The sequence below is a fragment of the Lynx canadensis genome, chromosome B4, assembly GCF_007474595.2.
Source record: "Lynx canadensis isolate LIC74 chromosome B4, mLynCan4.pri.v2, whole genome shotgun sequence".
Classification (NCBI taxonomy): Eukaryota; Metazoa; Chordata; class Mammalia; order Carnivora; family Felidae; genus Lynx; species Lynx canadensis.
Window position 1 is genome coordinate 80232725 of NC_044309.1, and position 20389 is coordinate 80253113.

The following is a 20389-nucleotide window of genomic DNA, read 5'->3' on the forward strand; positions in this document are numbered from 1 at the left end:
TCCTTTTTAAAAAAAAAATCATTGGGGCGCCTGGGTGGCGCAGTCGGTTAAGCGTCCGACTTCAGCCAGGTCACGATCTCGCGGTCCAGGAGTTCGAGCCCCGCGTCGGGCTCTGGGCTGATGGCTCAGAGCCTGGAGCCTGTTTCCGATTCTGTGTCTCCCTCTCTCTCTGCCCCTCCCCCGTTCATGCTCTGTCTCTCTCTGTCCCAAAAATAAATAAACGTTGAAAAAAAAAATCATTACAAACAATACTATAATGAACATTCTTAGACGCATATTTTCATGAACATTTCTCTAAGGTAGATTCTCAGAAGTGGAATTGCTGGGGTAAAGGGTATGCATATACCAAATTTTAATAGCTCCTACCAAATTGCCCTCCAAACAGCTGTATTATCTGCAGTCTATGAGAATACTTATTCCTCATACTCTCAACAACTGGATATTACCTTAAAAAGAATCACTGTCAGAGTTAAGAGAGAGTAAGTCTAAGATTAATAATTAGAAGTTACAAGGGGTGGATTTGGGTCTATATCTACATCCATATCTGTATACCTATAAAACTTTCTAATAATTATTGCTTGTTTTTTTTCGAAGTTTCTTTTTTTCTGAGAGAGAGAGAGAGAGAGAGAGAGAGAGAGAATGAGTGGGGGAGGAGCAGAGAGAGGGAGACACAGAATCCAAAGCAGGCTCCAGGCTCTGAGCTGTCAGCACAAAGCCCGATGCAGGGCTCGAACTCACAAACCGCAAGATCATGACCTGAGCCGAAGTCGAACGCTTAACCGACTGAGCCACCCAGGTGCCCCAAATGATTATTGCTTTTAAGGAATGGAAGGCATGTTTGAAGAGTGTTCAGTTCCCCATCACTAAGAACAACAACTTAGATGTAAGGTTTATAGTTGAGGGAGGTTTTTGGTATAAATGATCTAATTTGATCTTCATGGTACTTATACTCATGTGTAAGTATTAATATATTTTTTATAGATGAGAAAATGGAGTTAAATCTCAATGCCACTCATTGGAAATAGGAAATAATTCCAGATTATTTGACTCTAATCCTGTCGCTTTCCATCATACTATGTAGAGGTGAAAAAATTATCTACCAGGAATGCTGTGGAGTCGAATCCTGATTTAATTAAGATACTTTCCAAGTCTAAATTTCTTTCATTCTGTGCCAAGTTCAGTAAGGGAGTGGTTTGGAAAAGGGAAAAGAAAGGTTATGAAGTTTGACTAATGCAGTGGCAACAGTGATGCAGGACAAGAGAAGACAGATATAAGGGACCCAGGGAACACACAGAGCCTAAAGTAATGTGGGATTTTTGAGCCTGGATCACTAGTAGAAAAAGGAGATGGTCAGGAGAGTCAGATATTACAGACAAGTGAAGATCAACGAAAAGGCCATTTGGTGATTCAACAGTTCACATTGACTTTAGAGAGAACAGTTTTTTAAGTGTCAAAAGCTTTGTGGGATTCAAGGGTCAGTGAAAGGTGAGGAAGTCAAGAGTTTAGGTGTGTCTTTGGAGGAGTTTGGTGGTGTGGGAGGACAGGAAAGTGCAGCAGATTGTCAAGGTCAAGTGAAAGTCTTTCAGGATAAGGGAGGCTTTGAACTTATGTGTTGGGAGTAGAGAATAAACTGGTGGAGAGGGAGAGACCAAGTGACAGAGGTAACTGATAAAGAAAAATTCTAAGAGGAGAAGGGTGAGAATGGGATCCAAGGTAGAGCTGGAGTAACTACTCCTACTTAAGAGCAGGGCCCGTGTCATATTTATGCACTGTCTCTTTTGTCTCCCCCAAACCTGGAAGAGTACTTGGCCTAATGGTGTCAAGGCAGGAGCACATGACAAGAAGTCCAGACCCAGTTTTGCCATTACAACCCTATGTAACCTTGGGCAAGTCGTTCCTCTTCCCTGGATATTATTTTCTTCATCCGAAAATAGTGAGGAGAACTGGATAATCTCTAAGCTGTATGAGTCTCTTATTAGTAGGCCAGGGAGAAAAGTTGGGTTTGGAAAGATCCTGAAAGTGAGGGGTGCCCATGCTTCCCATACATAGGCTGTCATTTGGAATCTCTCAGGACTGGGAAGGTGGGACAAGGTCTCTAATTGGTGGTGTGGCCAACCCTGCTGTGCTTGTGTCAATTTTCAGGTATGGCAAGAGAGTGGCAGACATAAAGGAAAGCAAGGAGCATGTAATTGCAAACAGGTAAAGGTGGGGAATGGGCTCTCCAAGACGGGATGGAATAGGAATCTCTCTTGACCTTTGTTCTCACCTAAACCGCCCACAGCTTAATTGCTTCAACCCAAGAACTTGCTGCTTCCCCACAGATTCTTGTGTTTTCTTACCAAGTCTAATGGCAGCACTGAATGTTCCTCCTATCTGATACCCCTTCCTAAATGCCTTAGGAGGATTTTTAAGGATGGGAGAGGCACTATTCTCTCGTTTCTACTTTCTTTCCTTAGCGGCCAATTTCACTGTCAACGGCGCCAATTTCTGCGGATGGCAGTGAAGGAGCTGGAGACTGTGTTAACAGATGAGCCAGGACTGCTGGGTCCCAAGGCAAGAAAATGAAACGTTGGCAGGGGAATGATGACCAATGATGAAAGACTCTGTGGGGGAGTGACTTGGCATTCATTAGTTTTTGCATTTCTGAGTCGTTCGTGATCTGTTTATATATGTATACACTGATTCCCTTGAATCCTCCTGGAGCACCCCAAAACTTTTTGGATCTCTTTATTGGGTACCATCAGGGGGTAGTATATGATGCATTATAGCTATTTGTGTACTTGTCTTATCCTCTATTTGAGTGTGATCTAATTGAAGATAGAGCTTGCTTTTTTTTTTTTTTTTTTTTGCCAAACCACATAAATGCCTACTAAATATTTCCAAGACTTAATAGAGATGAAATAGTATTGACTGTGAGCTAATGTCAACATACGTGCATGTCTGATTCTGTTTCACGTGGTTTTTATGGGTCTCTGTGTTTATTATTGGATACTATTGCTGGTGAGGTTACACGATTGTGTCCGTAGGCATATTATCATGACGGTTCTCTGTGCTCTGAAATCCATTTTTAAAGTTGAAAATTCTCATAATCTCTGTCCTCTCCTTAGGCCCTTTATGCTTTCATGGCTCTGTCCTTCATTCGTGATGAGGTCACCTGGCTGGTTCGCCACACAGAAAACGTCACCAAGACAAAGACACCTGAGGACTATGTTGACTCGTAAGTACTTGACATGGTTAAGAGCCTTGACCTTAGATGGATTGGGAAATGGGACAGGGAGGCATCAAATGACCTCAGGAGGTCTCCGTTTCTGCTCTATTATCACTGTCTTTGTCTCAGTTGATATTTCTAGTCTCAAAACCTCCCTGTTCTCTTCCTCGACTCTGCAGGAGCATTGCAGAATTGCTTTTCTTATTGGAGGAGATTAGGGCTCTTGTCCGGAGACACATCAAAGTGATACAGCAATACCACCTTCAGTACCTGGCCAGATTTGATGCCCTTGTGCTCAGTGACATCATTCAAGTAAGTTTAATTAACTAAACTTTGGAACTGTCAGGGCGATCCCTGGTCATTTCCCGCTGGGGGCCACCCTGGCTGAATCTCATGCTTTGTAGATTGTCAAAAAGCCCGATTTTCCTCTCTGCATTTGTTGAAAGAAAAAAAAAAAAAGACCGATAATCTCCACGGTCTTTTTTTTTTTCCCCCTCTTACATGAAGAAATAGGAGAGAAAAATACTTAGGAGAGAATATTTCTTCTTACATGAAGAAATAGGAGAGAAAAATACTACTTAGAAATAGGAGAGAAAAATAAAGAGAAACTGGGTGTTAGCATGGCAGTGAACCCAGGGGATTTCCTCCATCTCTTGGTTAGCTCTTTCTGTTTCTGGCACTTACCAGTTCTTTCTACCTTCGTGAACTGACTGAGCCTTGTGGTCCTGGTTTCTGTCCTGGTGGAACCTCTACCCACTTGATGTCAACTCAAACTTCTCTTTTAGAACCTGTCTGTGTGTCCTGAGGAGGAGTCCATTATAATGTCCTCATTCGTCAGTACTCTCTCCAATCTCAATCTCAAACAAGGTAATTGGAGGGAAGAGGAGAAGGTAAGGTATATAAGGGTGAACATCTTTTGTTCTAGAAATCTTGATCTCTTGAGCCAGGGAGTGGGACAAGATGACTTTGAAAAGGACCTACCATTCTGTGGAGTTTGATATAGGGTGCTGTTTTATTATTTTCTTTTAAACTTCTGTTTTTCTTGTAGTTGATAGTGGAGAGAAATTTGAATTCTCTGGATTGAGGCTGGACTGGTTCCGTCTACAGGTAGGTCTGTTCCTGTTAATGGTCCCACATTCTCAAGGTTCTTCCTCCTCAACAATCCCTTCTCTGTTTATTTCCTAATCTCTGCTGTATAGAGTGATTCAACATTGACAACTACTGATTGACAGGACAAACCCTAGCCAAACTGTAGCTCCTAGGTGGGCTGTCCTTTTCATTTATTTTGTTCTTCTCCACCCTTTTCCTAACTCCAACCACAGGCATATACCAGTGTGGCTAAGGCTCCCCTGCACCTTCACGAGAATCCTGACTTAGCCAAGGTGATGAATCTCATTGTCTTTCACTCCCGAATGCTGGACTCAGTAGAGACTATACTGGTGGAAACTTCTGACTTGTCTACTTTCTGGTATGCCCTTATTCAGAGCTCTTTATCATTTGACCTGATCTCTTCCCTGGCTTCTGTGGAGAACAGTAGTTCCTTCCAACAGATGGGAAAATATTGTTTGAGAGTTCCTTAGAGGCAGGTGCTCCAACTCACTCATGCCAGGTTCTACCAAATCATAGGAATTTTAGGTTGATTCCCTTTTGTTTTGGCTTTCTTTAGGATAATTATCTGTGATAATTCATCAGTATATATTTTTCCACACTGGTATCTTTGGAACCTTCTGCAGCTTCTTTTTATTCTTGGGGTATTTTGATTTAAAAGAGACATGGAAAATGTGGGGTTTCAGTGGAGGGAGCTGAAAATAATTGAGAGAGTTGGAGAATAGGGCCTTTGGAGAATGAAAATTAGTTTGTCTTCCTTAGGTATCATTCAGCATTTATCAAGTGACCACTGTTGGACATAACTCTGTCCTTTGGCAGATCAAACAAACAACACAATATGTTGGCTCTGTTCTCTGCATTCAGTATAGGTGGGGAGATACAACACCCATGTACATGTGAAAAGGACATCAACATAATAATTGCAAATGTAAGAAAGTGTAAAAAGAGTGCATGATATTGAGAGGATATAGGGTTGAGGAAAGATTAGTATCATGGAATTAATCTGAGAAAGTTTTCTGGAGCCTCAGTGGTCGAATTTTGGGAGGGATGTGAATTAATATTACTGTAGGACTTCTAAATTAGGGGGAATAGCCCAAATCATGCAGAAGCTCTAGGGCGCCTGGGTGGCTCAGTCGGTTGAGTGTCCGACTTCAGCTCAGGTCATGATCTCACAGCTTGTGAGTTCGAGCCCCGCGTCGGGCTCTGTGCTGACAGCTTGAAGCCTGCTTTGGATTCTGTGTCTCCCTCTGTCTGCCCCTAAGCCACTCACATTCTGTCTCTGTCTCTCTCAAAAATAAACATTAAAAAAAAAATTAAATCATGCAGAGGCTCTGAGGGAAGAATAGCAAATTTTCGACAAGGGCAGGGAAGAAGATTAGCACTAAACCACCATGGGGTCCAGTATGAAAATCGAAAAGGGTTAAGTTTCTTGGTTTCCTGTCTACCTTAAGAGTAGGGAGTTGTGGGGGCACCTGGCTGGCTCAGTCTGTAGAGCATTTGACTCTCAATCTTCGGTTCATTAGTTCAAGCCCCATGTTAGGCATAGAGCTTACTTAGAATGAGAGAGAGAGAGAGAGAGAGAGAGAGAGAGAGAGAGGTAGAGAGAGAGAGAGGAGGGAAGTGAGGGAGGGAGGTGTGAAGATCAGTAGATATTTGTTGAAAGAATGAATATTCTCTCCACCTCAAAGGGACCAGCTGGCTCCTAAACCCTGGTTCTAAGTCTGCTTCCCCTTTGTCTGCAGCTTCCATCTCCGCACCTTTGAGAAGATGTTTGCCGTGACCCTGGAGGAACCTACCATGTTGCGTTATGCCATTGCTTTCCCTCTGATTTGTGCTCATTTTGTCCACTGCACTCATGAGATGTGCCCGGAGGAGGTGGGTACCCTGACCTCTAAGCCCTGTCATCTCTCTAATCACATCTCATCCATATTCCACAAAACACAATTCCAAGGGTTGGTTTTGGTCATAAGAAGGGTACAAACATAGGTATGTGACACGTGACCCTAAGTGTCTCAGCTTGATGTAGAACGTGTCCTCTCTCTGGGTCTGTTTCTTCTTCTGAGTGGTGGCTCAGAGCAGATTATGAGGAAGAAGTGACTGTCTTGGTGATGACAATTTCTTCCTTGGTTCTTCTTTTCCAAAGTACCCCCACCTGAAGAACCATGGCCTTCATCACTGCAACTCCTTCCTTGAAGAGTTGGCCAAGCAGACCAGCAACTGCGTCCTGGAGCTCTGTGCTGAACAACGAAACCTGAGCGAGCAGGTAGGCTCAGTCTTCTCTCTCTATTTCAGTTTCCCTCTGTCTACCTTGTCTTCCTGTCAAATGCCAAGTTCTCTAACCCTTTCTCCCAAGTAGAGCTAGGGCTTTTGTGTACTTGAGTTTATGGCAGGTTTCTTTTCTTAGTGTAGTTCCTTCAGTCTTTACTCCCTTAGGACGAGATAGAGGTGTCCAAAAATACTCTTATTTGAACAGCTGCATACCAGCAAAATCTGTGCTCTCATTTGAAGCGTTCTGAGAGAGGAGTTAGCTCCCTTGTTTATTCCCCCTCCCCTCTCTGCCCTGTGTATGCATAATTAGGACTGTGGCCCCTGTATCACCTGTCTTATCTCACCTTTCTGTCCAGCTGCACCCTAATCCGTGGCCATGTGAACATTTTCAGGCACCTCCTCTGTGTTTATCCTCAGGGCTGCTTTCTTGTCCTTGTCTGCTTGTTTCCCCCACCCCCACGCCCCACCTTGACTGACTCACAGCACCTGGTCATGATTAGCTCAACCTAAATTTCAGAAAATTAGAAAATGAGGAACTTGTTGCCCTGGAGTCTTTTAGGTTTCCTGGACTACCCACCCTTCCTGGGTTTGAGTCAGGCTTTGTAGCAACTTTGGTAGAAGGGGGTCCAGGTTGTGTGTGTGTGTGTGTGTGTGTGTGTGTGTGTGTGTGTTGTGTATACATATGGATGGTTAATATTATTACTTACGTAACCTTCCCATTGTCTCATATGTAAAATGTGGATAAAAATAGTTTCTTCACAGAGGTATCATAGAGATGCAATGAAATAGAGTATGTTAAAGATTTAGTACACCGCTCTTAATAGATGTCAGCTGCTATATTATTTGGTACTTACTGAGCCCTAAGCTCTGTGCTGGGTTTTTGGGATGGGGTCCCAGAAGGAAGTTACACAATCCCTGCCCTTGGGGAATGTCCTGGTTTAAGGGAAAGAGGAGTACAAACACATGCCAGAAAGAAATTTAAGTGATGAATGCCCAGAAGCTAGGCAACCAAGTAGAATTGCGGGCATATTCTTCACTTATTTTGAGTCCCTACTACATGCAAGGGACGCGAAAGAGATTTGCTCAGTGTTGTATCAGGGGTGACTCAAGCGTGATGTGAGTAATTGTTTTCACGCACACCAGGACTTTTGTGCCCAGATGAGTATTGCCCCCTCTAAAGTTATCATTTGGAATAAATAATTAGTGATGTTGCCATAACGAGCAGAGTTACGTTATTTTGGAATTACTTTCAGAATCTACCACAGACGTTTTGGCATAATATGAGGGTTGACACATCTTTAGGGTCACATCTCTTAGCATGACTGTGAAGTACCAAAACCGGTTTTCTCATGGTGCTTACGCTACCCTAAGAGGAATTCTGAATGAGGAGTTTCCAGACGTGCTCTGCACAGGCTCCGCAGCATTGGATTAAGTGGAGAGAATTCTAAGATGATTATCTTGAAGGAGAAACCTGAATATATAATTCTATCTTATATTTTCTGTGCAGCTGACTGGGCTATCTCAGTGAAGAGAAGAGATACAGAATTGATTAATAATAATAAAAAAAGAAGTGGAAAGAGAGTGCTGGCCATATTGTGAGCTCTGAATCTTTGGACAGCTACATAGCACGGGCATCTGTATCCATGGGACAGAATATGAAGGGATGTAAAGTGAGATGGTTGTTCCATCCAAGCAAAAAATAACTTTCTTCCCAGGTTGGAAGATCCTAGAAAGTGCAATTGCGTGGAGCTCTTAGGTCCTATTCCTTTTACTTGAATTTTTCCATCAGTAAAGAGTTTCTCTCAGGATGTGAGTGGGGACTTGACGATCTGATCCATAAAAAACACTGCCATTTCTAGACTTTGAGCCCTACCCATGGAGAGATATTTAGTGATACCTAAAAGAAATGAGTGCATTTCAAATTGGCCCCCATTCAAGGAGGAGATGCTGGAAGGAAAGAGAGAGAAAGGCAGACAAATAAAAGAATAGACAATAGTGGAGGGTCTGCAAGATGGGCTCCTTGTCAGTTTTAGGAATGGATCTCACTATTCACTTGTGTTTGTCCCTAAAGCTTCTACCTAAGCACTGTGCCACTACCATCAGCAAAGCCAAGAATAAGAAAATCATGAAGCAGAGGCAGACTCCCAGAAAAGGAGAACCTGAGAGAGACAAGCCAGGAGCTGAGAGTCACCGAAAGAACCGCAGCGTTGTCACCAAGTGAGGACCTGGGCCCTTGAGGGCCAGGTGGCCACTACCTCCAAGAAGGGAGAGCAGGGAAGAGGGAAGGTGATTCGGCAGAAGAACGTGGGAGTGGTGGTGGCAAATGGCAGATATGGAAAAGCACTTCCGTGTGAATTTCCTACTTTGCCTTTGAAGGCGGCATCAGTGTCCTAGAAGCTGAAAGGGTCTGAGGGTCATGGGCCTGACAAATCCTTCCTGGGTACTAGCAGGTAGTGCCAGCCCTGTAATTAAAGCTCGTTTTACTTTCTCAATTTCCCAGCATGGACAAGCTACACCTAAACTTGACAGAATTGGCGCTGACAATGAATCATGTGCACAGCTTCTCTGTGTTTGAACACACAATCTTTCCTTCTGAGTATCTCAGCAGCCATCTGGAGGCCAGACTCAACAGGTATCACTCTTTCCTTGTCTTCTATGTTTGCATAGTATGGTAGTCCTTTTTTTTTTTTTTTTTTTGAGAGAGAGAGAGCACACACGTGACTGTGTGCAGGTGTGTGAGCAGGGAAGGAGCAGAGAGAATCTTTTATTAAAAAATTTTTAAAAATTTATTTCATATATAGAGAGGGAGCACAAGTGGGGAAGAGGGAGAGAGAGAGAGAGAGAGAGAGAGAGAGAGAGAGAAAGAAAATCCCAAACAGCCTCCACGCTCAGTGTGGAGCCTGACATGGGGCTCTATCCCATGACCCTGGGATCATGACCTGAGCCAAAATTGAGTTGGATGCTTAACTGATTGAGCCACCCCGGTGCCCCTGCATAGTATGGTAGTTCTTAAAGTTGGGTTCTGTTAGATTCATTTTGGTGGTCACTCTGATGGAGTTAATCTGGCATAGGTTTCAAGTATCTTTATTAAAATGCAATAAACAAAAAAGGTCCCAACATTCTACAGGTGGTTTGGTAAACAACCAGAACTGATCACCACTGGTTTAGTGGTTTAGTAGAGTGAGCGGGGATTTCGCAGTCAGGAGACCTGTGTTGACATCCTGGCCATTAGTTAAGACACTGGAGTGGGGAATCTGACTTGTTTGCGCCTTGTTTCCTACCCTGCAAATAAGGATAATGACATTTACCTTATAATGAGAATTACCTGTAATTGAGAATTGGTATAGAATTAAAGGTAATAATGTGTACAAAGTTCCTGACACATACAGGCTTCAATAAAATAGATTCCCTATCTTCACTTTGCCTCTCTTTCCATTGTCCCTTCAAGTAGGAGGAATATTCCTTATATTGGAGTTGAGTGCTATAGTCAATAATTAGGGGAATGAGGGGAAGAGGTTTTGTTTTTTTTGTTTTTGTTTTTTGTCTTAAATAATACTCCAGTCTTCTATGTTTTGTTTTGGAATTTGTAATCTATTCGCTTGAGTTGCCAGGGAAGGCGTGCTTGAGAAAGTAACATTTGGGTAAACTCCTGAAGAAGCCAAGTGTGTGACTATCTGAGGAAAGAGCGTTCTAGGTAGAGGAAATAGCCAGGGCAAAGGCTCTGAGATGGGAACCTGCCTAGAATGTTCAGGGACACGGGGGAGGCCAGGATGGCTGGACCAGAATGAGCCAGGGACTGATGGGTCAGATGTCAGGTTAGAGACTAGGTTGGAGGAGTTGGCAGACTGTGTAGGTATTTCTATGTCATTGTAAGGACTTTGACTTTGACTCTGAGTGAGATGGGGAGCCTTGACAGGGTTTGAGCAGAGCACTAACAAATGTACCTACCTTTTTGGGTTTCTATGAGATTTAAAGGAGGTAATGTGTGTAGTTAAATCATAGCACAGCACCTGGAACACAGTATAAATGTGCTGCTACTGTGTTTAATATTATGATTGTGATTATGATTTTTGTCACCCAGAGCCATTGTGTGGCTGGCTGGCTACAATGCCACGACCCAGGAGATCGCGAGGCCTTCTGAACTGTTGGCAGGAGTCAAGGCATATGTCGGTTTCATACAGTCACTGGCCCAGTTTGTGGGTGCAGATGTTTCTAGAGTCATCCGCAATGCCCTCCTGCAGCAGACACAGCCACTGGACTCGTGTGGGGAACAGACGATCACCACTCTCTACACAAATTGGTCAGTGTTGCTTAGCTTCTTCCATTGCCTCACTCCTTTGTTACCACTTTTGCCTTTACACGGTCAGACCTTGGGTCCAGGCATTTTAGCTCTGAGGGTCATAGACCCCCAAATAGAGGCTTGTTTCTGCTAGAGGACTAGAGCAATAAGCGGGGGGCAAACCCAGATGTCCTTCTTTCCATGTACCATCTATTTCTGACCTTCCATGTAACACCCATTCGTCTACCCTGTAGCAATTTGACCTTTCCCCTCTTATTCTCCAGTTCTTAATCTTCCTTTTCTGGATTCTTACTGTTTTAATTTCAAATGCTCTCTCTTCCTCTTTCTGAAGTTCTCTTATTTCTCTTTGCCCAGCTTCTCTACCTGAAGACTATTCTGTCTAACACAGTATCTCCAGGATACAATCACTTCATCCCAGATACGACCATGTCGAGTCTAGCAGTTTGTTTTTAATAGGAAGGGAGCTGCCTCTCCAAAACCAGAGGAGGTAGGGATTAGCAATGTTTCCTTTGAGAGTTTAAGGATGGAAAGGAGCCGGATTCCTACCTCCCCAAGCCACTGGGTGGCGCTCTTAATCCAATATCAGTTCAGCAGGAGCCAGGCTGCAAAGAGCCCCCCTGAGCAGGGGGAAAGACGGAGACCAGTTTTGCCAAGTAAGAATGCCACCAGGGGTGTGTCAGGAAAGGAAAATGGGTGTTCTGGGTTAGGTGAAGACTTTGAATTGTTAAAGAGGGCATGCTTCTCTGAAGGGGGCACCCACCCCTAGCCTTCACCTGATCGCTACCCCCACTAAGCGCCTTACTTTTAAAGGAAAGTCTCCCAGTTTCAAAATTTTGACAACAAATTCAAACTAAAAGAAAAAAACCCCTCACCTTTGATGGCTGGGTTTGCCCCCCACCCAGGGGACTTCTGTAAGACCTAGACCCAGAGCTAGTTCCTGGGTGAGTGGCAGGGGCCGGCCACACCCTCCTTTGCCTGAAGGTCAGGAGGGGATATTTGGAGGCTGGATGACCAGTGCTCACTGTCAGTCCAGGAGGTTTGACTTGGGACTCGGCTTCTAGAATCCTATGTCCTCAGTCCAACATTCTTTTATTTAAAATTTTTTTTTAACATTTATTTATTATTGAGAGACAGAGACACAGCGTGAGCAGGGGAGGGGCAGAGAGAAAGGGAGACACAGAATCTGAAGCAGGTTCCAGGTTAGTCCAACATTCTTTTATTTTTTTTTTAATGTTTATTTATTATTGAGAGACAGAGACACAGCGTGAGCAGGAGACGAACAGAGAGAGAGGGAGACACAATGGAACAGAGAGAGAGGGAGACACAATCTGAAGCAGGGTCCAGGCTCTGAGCTGTCAGCACAGATCCCGACTTGGGGCTCGAACCCACAAACTGTGAGATCATGACCTGAGCCGAAGTCGGACGCTTAACGAACTGAGCCACCTGGGCGCCCCCCCTCAGTCCAACATTCTCATTGGAGAGGTTGAGGCTAAGTATATTTCAGAGGAGCCCAGTTAGTAGGATCTTTTTTCTTGTCAGTTTGGGCTTGTCGTACCTGACAGAGAGAGGCCTAGGGTGAGGGGAGAGAACAGTTGGAAAAGAGCAGGGGCTGAGAGAGGGGAGTGCATACTGTTACATCTGACAGCCCCGTGAAATACCCTGAGGACTGGAGGAGAAGCAGAATTACAACACTGCCAGTTGTTCTTGAGCCAATGGCTTGGGGTGTTAATAATTAGAGTGTTTTGCTGTCTTCTTTGAGTTTCTTCCCCCCACCCCAGCCTTTGGCAGAGTTTCTCTTCCCGAGCCCAGTGGTAGTAGTGGGGAGCAATGGCAGGGAGAAACGATCGAATGCTAATCTCGTGTGCTTTCTTGGCCAACCCTCAGGTACCTAGAAAGTCTGCTTAGACAGGCGAGCTGCGGCACCATCATCCTCTCCCCCGCCATGCAGGCCTTCATCAGCCTTCCCAGAGAGGGGGAGCAGAACTTCAGCGCAGAGGAGTTCTCTGACATCTCTGGTGAGCCCGGGGCCTGGTCTCCTTGGCAAGGAGCTGAGCCTTTCCCCTCAGTTCAGCATCTTGGCCTCCAGACTTTCCCAGAGGCTCATTCTGTAGGCTCCTCAACATCTCTGCGGGATTACACGTTGGGGACAATAAAGAGATCCTAAGTGAGAGCCAGAATTGAGGAGTGGCCTGGGGGTTGCAGGTGGAGAGGGAGAATGAGGGGAGTTGGGAGCTAGGTAAGGCCACTCAAGTTACTGAAAGGGTTTATTTTTCGAAGGGTGGTAAATAGTTATTTTCCATTTCCACACAGAATAAAGAGACATATAACGAAGGGTAAAAGATAAATAAATAAATGTAAGGAGGGAATTCTGATATTTGGAGTTATTAAATAGTAGTCTGATGTCATGGCATCTTCTTTCTGAGGGATAAATTTTAGGGCCTGAGCCAGAGCTTGGATTGCTGATGTATAATGATGATAAAATAATAGATGACATTCACTGTGGGCTAAGTTCTAAATGTTCACACCTATTAATCCCTTTAATCCTCACAATGGCTTTTGAGGTAGGAACTCCCATTACCCCCGTTTTACAGATGAGGACACTGAGACACAGGGAGGTTAAGGAGCTTACCTAAGGTCACACATTCATAAATGTCTGAACTGGGATTTCAACTCAAGGCAGTCAAATTCTAGAACCTGGGTGCTTAATCACATGCGGTGCTGCTTCCCAGTGTCTAGAAGGACTTTTGTGTCTTAAGGCCGGTGGGTAAGGATTGTGGAGTGAATGAGTTGGGGTGTCCTTCTCTTTTTAAAAGAGGGCTGGAAGCCATACAGATCCTTTTTAATGGATTTGTTTTACTGACTGATTGATGAACTATCCTACTGTTTCCTCCCTCCTTTCACCTCCATATAAATCCTGGCTCCTGCATGGTGTCTGGTACAGGTGGGGGATGTTTTCGTGACCCCGCCTTCTCCATTCTTCCCCTTCCTTGTTTGGGGGGGCATGTTATAGAAGAGCACACAGTTCTGTTGTCCAGTGCTGTCTCCTTCGTACCCTCATTCTGATTCCATCAGTAAGCTGACCCTACTCTTTGCGTGCTGGAGGCTTCAGATGTCCCCTTTCATCAACTCCACCCACAAACTGTAGGCAGCATCTAAAATCAGCTTTAGGTCTTGCTGACAACTGATGAGCAGCAGGAGGTAAGGCTGATTCCCCCTTCTACCACCCCCACCCCAATTTCCCCGAGTTACCATGGTGATGGGGCAATGCTACTGTAAAAATAGATAGATGGAAAGAGAAGGATGGCCTAGGGTTACTAGCCTGGAGTTGAGAAGACTAGAGTAAGGAGATTCAGCAGATCTGAACTGGATGATCAGTGTGTTTTCTCTCTCCAGGGGAGGCAGTTCAGCCCCTCTTCCTCTCTATCAGCCATTTTGGCATTATCAAGTTGACCAGGTGGCACATCTTTTTCTAATTCTCAGCTCAGTTTTTTCTACTATAAATCGGAGAGGCCAGAAGTGTGTAGTATTTACTCTAGACGGGGCTCTGACCAAGTTCCACTTCCTCTGTTCTTGGTGGAAGCAGAGATCAACTGGTCCTGCCTTCAACAGCTTGAGCGTGAGCCTTGATTTCTTTCCCCTCTGAACTCCTATTAACAACGTTAAACTCACTTTTCTGCTGCCGGTCTCTTGTTGTTGTTGCTACTTTTGGTTTTGTACGATTTTCTCTGCTGGATGGTGCATGGCCAAAGACCATCACTGGAGCTCCTTCCTATTTGGATTTGTCACTAATGTTTCCAACCGGGGGTTTCCCCAGTAGGGTGTCGTTTAATCCACAAAGAGCCGAAAGTGGGATGAGTAGGGACAGATAAGGCATCCGGGGCAGACTAGAGGGAGGAAGGACTTAGAGGAAAAAACAACTGGGATTCTGGGGATGTGTGTTGGTTATGAAAAAGAAAAGGTAGGTCCAGGAGAGGAAAATTTGGACAGTGAGGCATTAAATAAGGGAAGCAGAGGGAGGAGCACAGAAGACACCAGAGCTTAGATAAGAAACTAGTTGTGGTATCTACAGAAAGGGGCAATAAGACATTGTGCTAGGTTTCAGGTACCAGCCCTTGACTTGGTTAAGTGACCTTGAACAAGCGCTTGACCGTGTCTGTTAAACCAGAAGGATGTACTGTATACCTCAGAGGGCTGTTAATAATGATCACATCAATAATCCTTTAATCGTATATATCTTTGTGGGCTTCTAAGATTTTTAGCATGGGCTCTTATTGACTCTCATATCCACTCTGTGAAGTATTCGGGGCAGATATTAATTTCTTCATTTTACAGAGAGGTAAATGGAGGCTCAGAAGGGTCAGTGACTTGTTTAAGGTCTTACATCTAACGAGTTAGTACAGCTGGTCTTGCAAGAGCAAAACCCAGGTACCACAGAGAGGGACTTGGGAAAGGATTGCTTCCTGAAAGAATGTAAATATCATTTGTGGTAAGTGTTTGCGTGAGTACCAGTGGGGAGGGGATAAATGGTCCCACAGGATGGCCAGGTCTGTCACCTAAATGTAGGATTGCAGGCCACTTCTGCTCCCCAACTTCCCATTTCCTTTCCTTGAGGAAAAATATTGTAAATGTTCAGATTTACCGTCTGTCTGTGGTGTAAACACTCCAGTGCCCTCTGAGTCCCACCCGGGACCTCTGTAACTCTGTTTCAGAGATGCGGGCCTTGGCTGAACTGTTGGGCCCCTATGGCATGAAGTTCCTGAGTGAGAACCTGATGTGGCACGTGACCTCTCAGATTATGGAGCTGAAGGTACTGTGGAAACAAGGCCTGGGAAAAGGCGCAGCCTCAGGGAAAAGGGGCAGGAGTAGGAGACTTGTCGGGGGGTGGGGGGATGTGCCACGGTCTTGTCTTCTCCTGCTTCATGTCTCTGTGTCCTGGCTGCAGAAGCTGGTGGTGGAAAACATGGATGTACTTGTTCAGATCAGATCCAACTTTAGCAAGGCAGACCTGATGGCTTCTCTGCTGCCCCAGCTGATAGGTGAGCACCTCCCTGATGGGACAAGGAACTGTGGCCATGGCATTATGGATGACAGGGGTTTTGGGGGAGTGGGGCGGGGCTAGGCTGGGTGTGCAGAAGCAAAACCCGCACTAGTCTCCTGAGTTCTACTTTTCTCACGCTCTTCCTTCTCCGCAGGGGCTGATAATGTGCTGAAACGCATGACCATCGTTGGAGTTATCCTCAGTTTTAGGGCCATGGCCCAGGAGGGACTTCGGGAGGTGAGCTGAGGGCAAAGGGCTGCCCCAGAATCACAGATGCCCCTGAGGGTAGGGTTTGTATGAGAAATCGCGGAGACGTGTGGTGAGCATTGAGGAGAGAGGGGGAACGTAATTTGGTAGAGGTCCCGGAAGATCTCTGGGGACAGATGAGCAGAGGACACCTAGAAGCATGATGCGAGGGCCGCGTGGGAGGCTGGTGGGGCCCTTATCCAAGCTGGGCCCTTGTTATGTTTGTTCCGTCTATCTTTGCAGGTACTGGCACTGCCCTGTGAACTCATTTATCTTCTCTCTCCTCCAGGTGTTCTCCTCCCACTGCCCATTTCTCATGGGTCCCATAGAGTGCCTGAAGGAGTTTGTGACCCCAGACACAGACATCAAGGTATGGGACAGCTCGAAGTGCAATCCACTTAGGAGATTGTTGTTGTAGAAAGGACGTACCCAGGACCTCGTGAGGGAGGGAGGGCTCTGAAGAATACTGTAGGGAAGGAGCCAGCATTTGAATTTTTTTTTAAATCTTTATTTATTTTTGAGAGAGAGCGAGCGAGCAGGGGAGGAACAGAGAGAGAAGGAGACGCAGAATCTGAAGCAGGCTCCAGGTTCTGAGCTGTCAGCACAGAGCCCGAGGTGGGGCCCAAACTCAAAAACTGCGAGATCATGACCTGAGCTGAAGTTGGACACTTAGCCGACTGAGCCACCCAGGCGCCCCAAAGAGCCGGCATTTGAATAGGAAGGAGCTGGGAGAGATTTTGTAGAGAGAGGAGTAGTGGTCAGACGATATTCTTGGAGAGACAGGGCAGAGCTGGAGAGACAGGGGGATGGACAGAAGTGGGAGCCTGGCGTACCTGTGAGAGGGTTGGGGAAACGTTACTGGAGAAAGGTAAGATCTAGGGTAGCATCGGCGGCTTTTTCTAGCTAAAGTGTGCCAATTAGATACCTAACTGTGTGCAAACAAGTTCCCTCTTCAGTCAGGAGCTCAGGTACTTTTTGTAAAATGATTTATTGCTTCCATCCCCACCCTCTCCACCTGAGCCCAGTTTCCCTTTTCTGGCCTTTCCTTCTTCCTGGTTCTGAAACTTTTTGATTCCTCTATGTCTGTGTCACCTGGCTCAGGCCTGCATCTACTACAGAGATGGAGAGAGGAGGAGGGGCTTCTGCAGGCACCCCGAGTAGAACATCTACTTTTCTGCCCGCCCCCCCCCCCCATCTTTGCAACATCTTCTTGTCTTTTGGATCACCTGAAACAAACAGGTGTGTTATGTAGGATATACAGCCAAAGGCTGGGAACAAGGGCCTTCAGACACATAGGGCAGGCCACTTCTTCATGGAGAGAGCTCTGTGATTAAGAGGGAACTGGTCAGCAGGAAGAATCAAAGTTGGACATTAAGAAAAACTTCCTTGCCTTGAGATCAAAGGAATTGTGAAATTTCCCCTCTCTCCCCCTGAACCTCAGGCTGAAGCAGTCCTGGGGACCCTGTGGGTTTGATGTTTCACTGGGCTGGCTGCCCCTTCTGACCGTTCTTTTACAATGAACTTGGGTTTCTGGAAGCTGCTGATGTCGGGGACGAATGCTATAGCCTGTCAGAAGCTTGTCTACCTGTATCTCCTGGGCAGCACTGATTTTAGGCCCTGCCTGCTTGTGAAAATAAGTAGGTTGGAGCCGGAGTGGGGGGGGAGGAGAGGTGGCCTGTCCATCAGAGATTCTGTTGCTGTCTCAGAGGAGTGCGAAGATTAGGGAAAGAGAAAATAAGACTCCTTCGATCATCCCTTTCTTCTTCCAGAAAAATCACAGGTCATGGACCCGGTCCCTGATCTCCCCAGACCCATGAACTATAGGGAATTTAAATAAAGGGCAGAGCAGAACGTGGCAAAGGTGAGCCTTCCATGACAAGTACCATAGGTGAAGTGTGTGTTGATTGGTGTATCTGTAGGGTGCTTTGCTAAAGTTACCCCACCCAGTTGTCTACTCTTGAAACAATTTTCCTTGTTCTCTCCAAACATTTTCAAGTAATTTGGTTAACCTCAAATGAAGTCTAAATACTCGGCATGGGAGTGGGGCTTTGGGGCCATATCCTGGGAACTTGATTTTAAGTACTAGAGATTCAAGTATCGATCAATAAATGTATTTTTGTAATTTAAATTTGGTTAGCTAACATACAGTTCAATATTGATTTCAGGAGTAGAATTTAGTGATTCTTTACTTACATACAACACCCAATGCTCATCACAACAAGTGCCTTCCTTAATGCCTGTCACCCATCTAGCCCATCACCCACCCACCTCCCTCCATCAATCCATAGTTTGTTCTTTATTGTTAAGAGACTCTTATGGTTTGTTTCTCTCTCTTCTCTCCGTCTCCCTTCCCATATGTTTATCTGTTTTGTTTCTTAAATTCCATCAATCAATAAATATTAATTGAATACCTTCTATGTGCTTAGCGTTGTGTTAAAAACTAAAGAGGAGGAAAAGAAGTGCAATGTTCCTGGCTTTGAGATAAAGGAAGAGGAGGAAAGGAATAATGTTGATTGGTGACTCATGTTTATTAGTGACTCTGAGTGTGTAGGGTAGATGCTTTATACATGTGACCTAATTTAATCTCCACAACAACTCTGTGTGGTATTGTTCTCCCAGTTTTACAGATGAGGAAACTGAGGCTCAAAGAGGTTAAGTAACTTTTAGCCAAGGTCACACATTTAGAAAGTGGTGGTCCTGGGATTTGAACCCAGATCTTCTCACTCCAAGGCCTTTTTCTCCCCTCAGATGCCATGAGGTTGTAAAGGATTATTTTCTAGGGGCTGAGATAAGCCATATGTGCCACCTCCTATCTGAAAAGGTAACTGATAATACCATGTGTGATCCATGCTAAGTCCGTGGTACCACTTTAGGAAGGAAGAGATGAATTGGGCCTGAAGTGTTTCAGCGAGGGCTTCACACATAATATGAGATTTGAGTTAAGCCTCAAGGGGTGGGTGTCACTTAGATAGAAGTAGAGGTCAGGAAAAGACGCTGTAGATGAAGAGGGAACCCAAGTATGACAGTAAGGAAGCGAGTTGTAGTTTGGAGGCAGTGAATTGATGACTCTGGTTGCATTGACTGTAGGAAGCTCTTGGGGAATTAAGAGTGAGAGAGGAAATTCGTACTGTGGAGTATCTGAATGCCAAACAAAAGCATTTGTGCCTTTTCTCTGTAGGTTATGGAGAGCTATGAAAAGAATACCTAGAAAAGATGATAATTCACCGAAGGGTTAACATCTGTGATCCGGGAATCCTGACTACCTGTAGCTTCTGTCAAACACTTCCCTCTGGGAACCCTGTCCAGAATGTTGTTTTCTTCTCTACTAGGTGACCCTGAGTATCTTTGAGCTGGCCTCTGCTGCAGGAGTGGGCTGTGACATTGACCCAGCCCTGGTGGCTGCCATTGCCAATCTGAAAGCTGGTAAGATTGGGGAAAGTGGGCAAGGGAGGGCTTGACCATTACTTTTAGGTGGGAAAATGTCAATGTCAAAAGAAATCTTCCCTTGGGATTGTGAATTCAGAGGATATAAGCTGGGAGCTAAAGAAAGACTTAAAGTGTAGTCCCTAACCCCCAGAAAACATTTACATAGGCAATTTAGATTCCTAGCCACGTTCCAACCAGTTGACCTGTCAATCTGCTAAAAAATATTAAGCAAGAGCCCCTTTGATGCTCAGCAAATACTCAAAGGAACTTGTGCTCTAGTTGGGGAGGTAAGATTAATGCAAATGAGACAATGAGAGAGCAAGCCACAGTTACATGTGATTTCATGCTGAGTTACATGTGATTTCATGCTGTGGTACAGCATCTATGTGCCTCAGAGTGATCTGGTGCTCTCCCCTCCCATAGAATCACCCTGATGCTATTCACTTCTTCCTCTAGTCTCCCGTTGTCATTTACATTTCCCGGTACACATTTCCTCTTTCTTACGCACACTCAGAATGGGATGAAACCAAGGGGCTGGTATTAAGCCCTTTCAAAATTGCTGGACTGGCCCTTCTCTCTTAGTTTGGTAAGACCCTTCCCTCTCCTTCCTGCCTCCCCACCCCATCAGGCAGCTGACAGTGTCCTCTGACTGCATGTCCGCAGAGCCCTTCCCCAAGAGCTCCACTTTGGTCACCAGAGGAGGCCTACAGGATCAGGCCCCTCATGAGAAGTGGAGGCCAGTCCTGTTCCCCTTCAGCAAGAATGACTTGCCTGCAGTGCTTTAGAAAGTGTTTTC

At 45.2% G+C, this 20389-nt stretch overlaps 1 protein-coding gene across 1 annotated transcript in view; it reads left to right on the forward strand.

The window, feature by feature from the left end:
• NCKAP1L (NCK associated protein 1 like) overlaps positions 1-20389 on the forward strand; it is a 40203-nt gene that overhangs the window by 12251 nt on the left and 7563 nt on the right. Inside the window, exons 10-27 of the mRNA XM_030322821.1 lie at positions 2143-2199; positions 2457-2553; positions 3108-3217; positions 3388-3520; positions 3994-4075; positions 4257-4315; positions 4531-4676; positions 6058-6190; positions 6459-6578; positions 8655-8800; positions 9084-9215; positions 10665-10883; positions 12768-12898; positions 15593-15690; positions 15826-15919; positions 16076-16158; positions 16457-16537; positions 19497-19590. Of these exons, the coding sequence (XP_030178681.1) occupies positions 2143-2199; positions 2457-2553; positions 3108-3217; positions 3388-3520; positions 3994-4075; positions 4257-4315; positions 4531-4676; positions 6058-6190; positions 6459-6578; positions 8655-8800; positions 9084-9215; positions 10665-10883; positions 12768-12898; positions 15593-15690; positions 15826-15919; positions 16076-16158; positions 16457-16537; positions 19497-19590 (2015 nt within the window). The remainder of the gene's footprint in view (positions 1-2142; positions 2200-2456; positions 2554-3107; positions 3218-3387; positions 3521-3993; positions 4076-4256; positions 4316-4530; positions 4677-6057; positions 6191-6458; positions 6579-8654; positions 8801-9083; positions 9216-10664; positions 10884-12767; positions 12899-15592; positions 15691-15825; positions 15920-16075; positions 16159-16456; positions 16538-19496; positions 19591-20389) is intronic.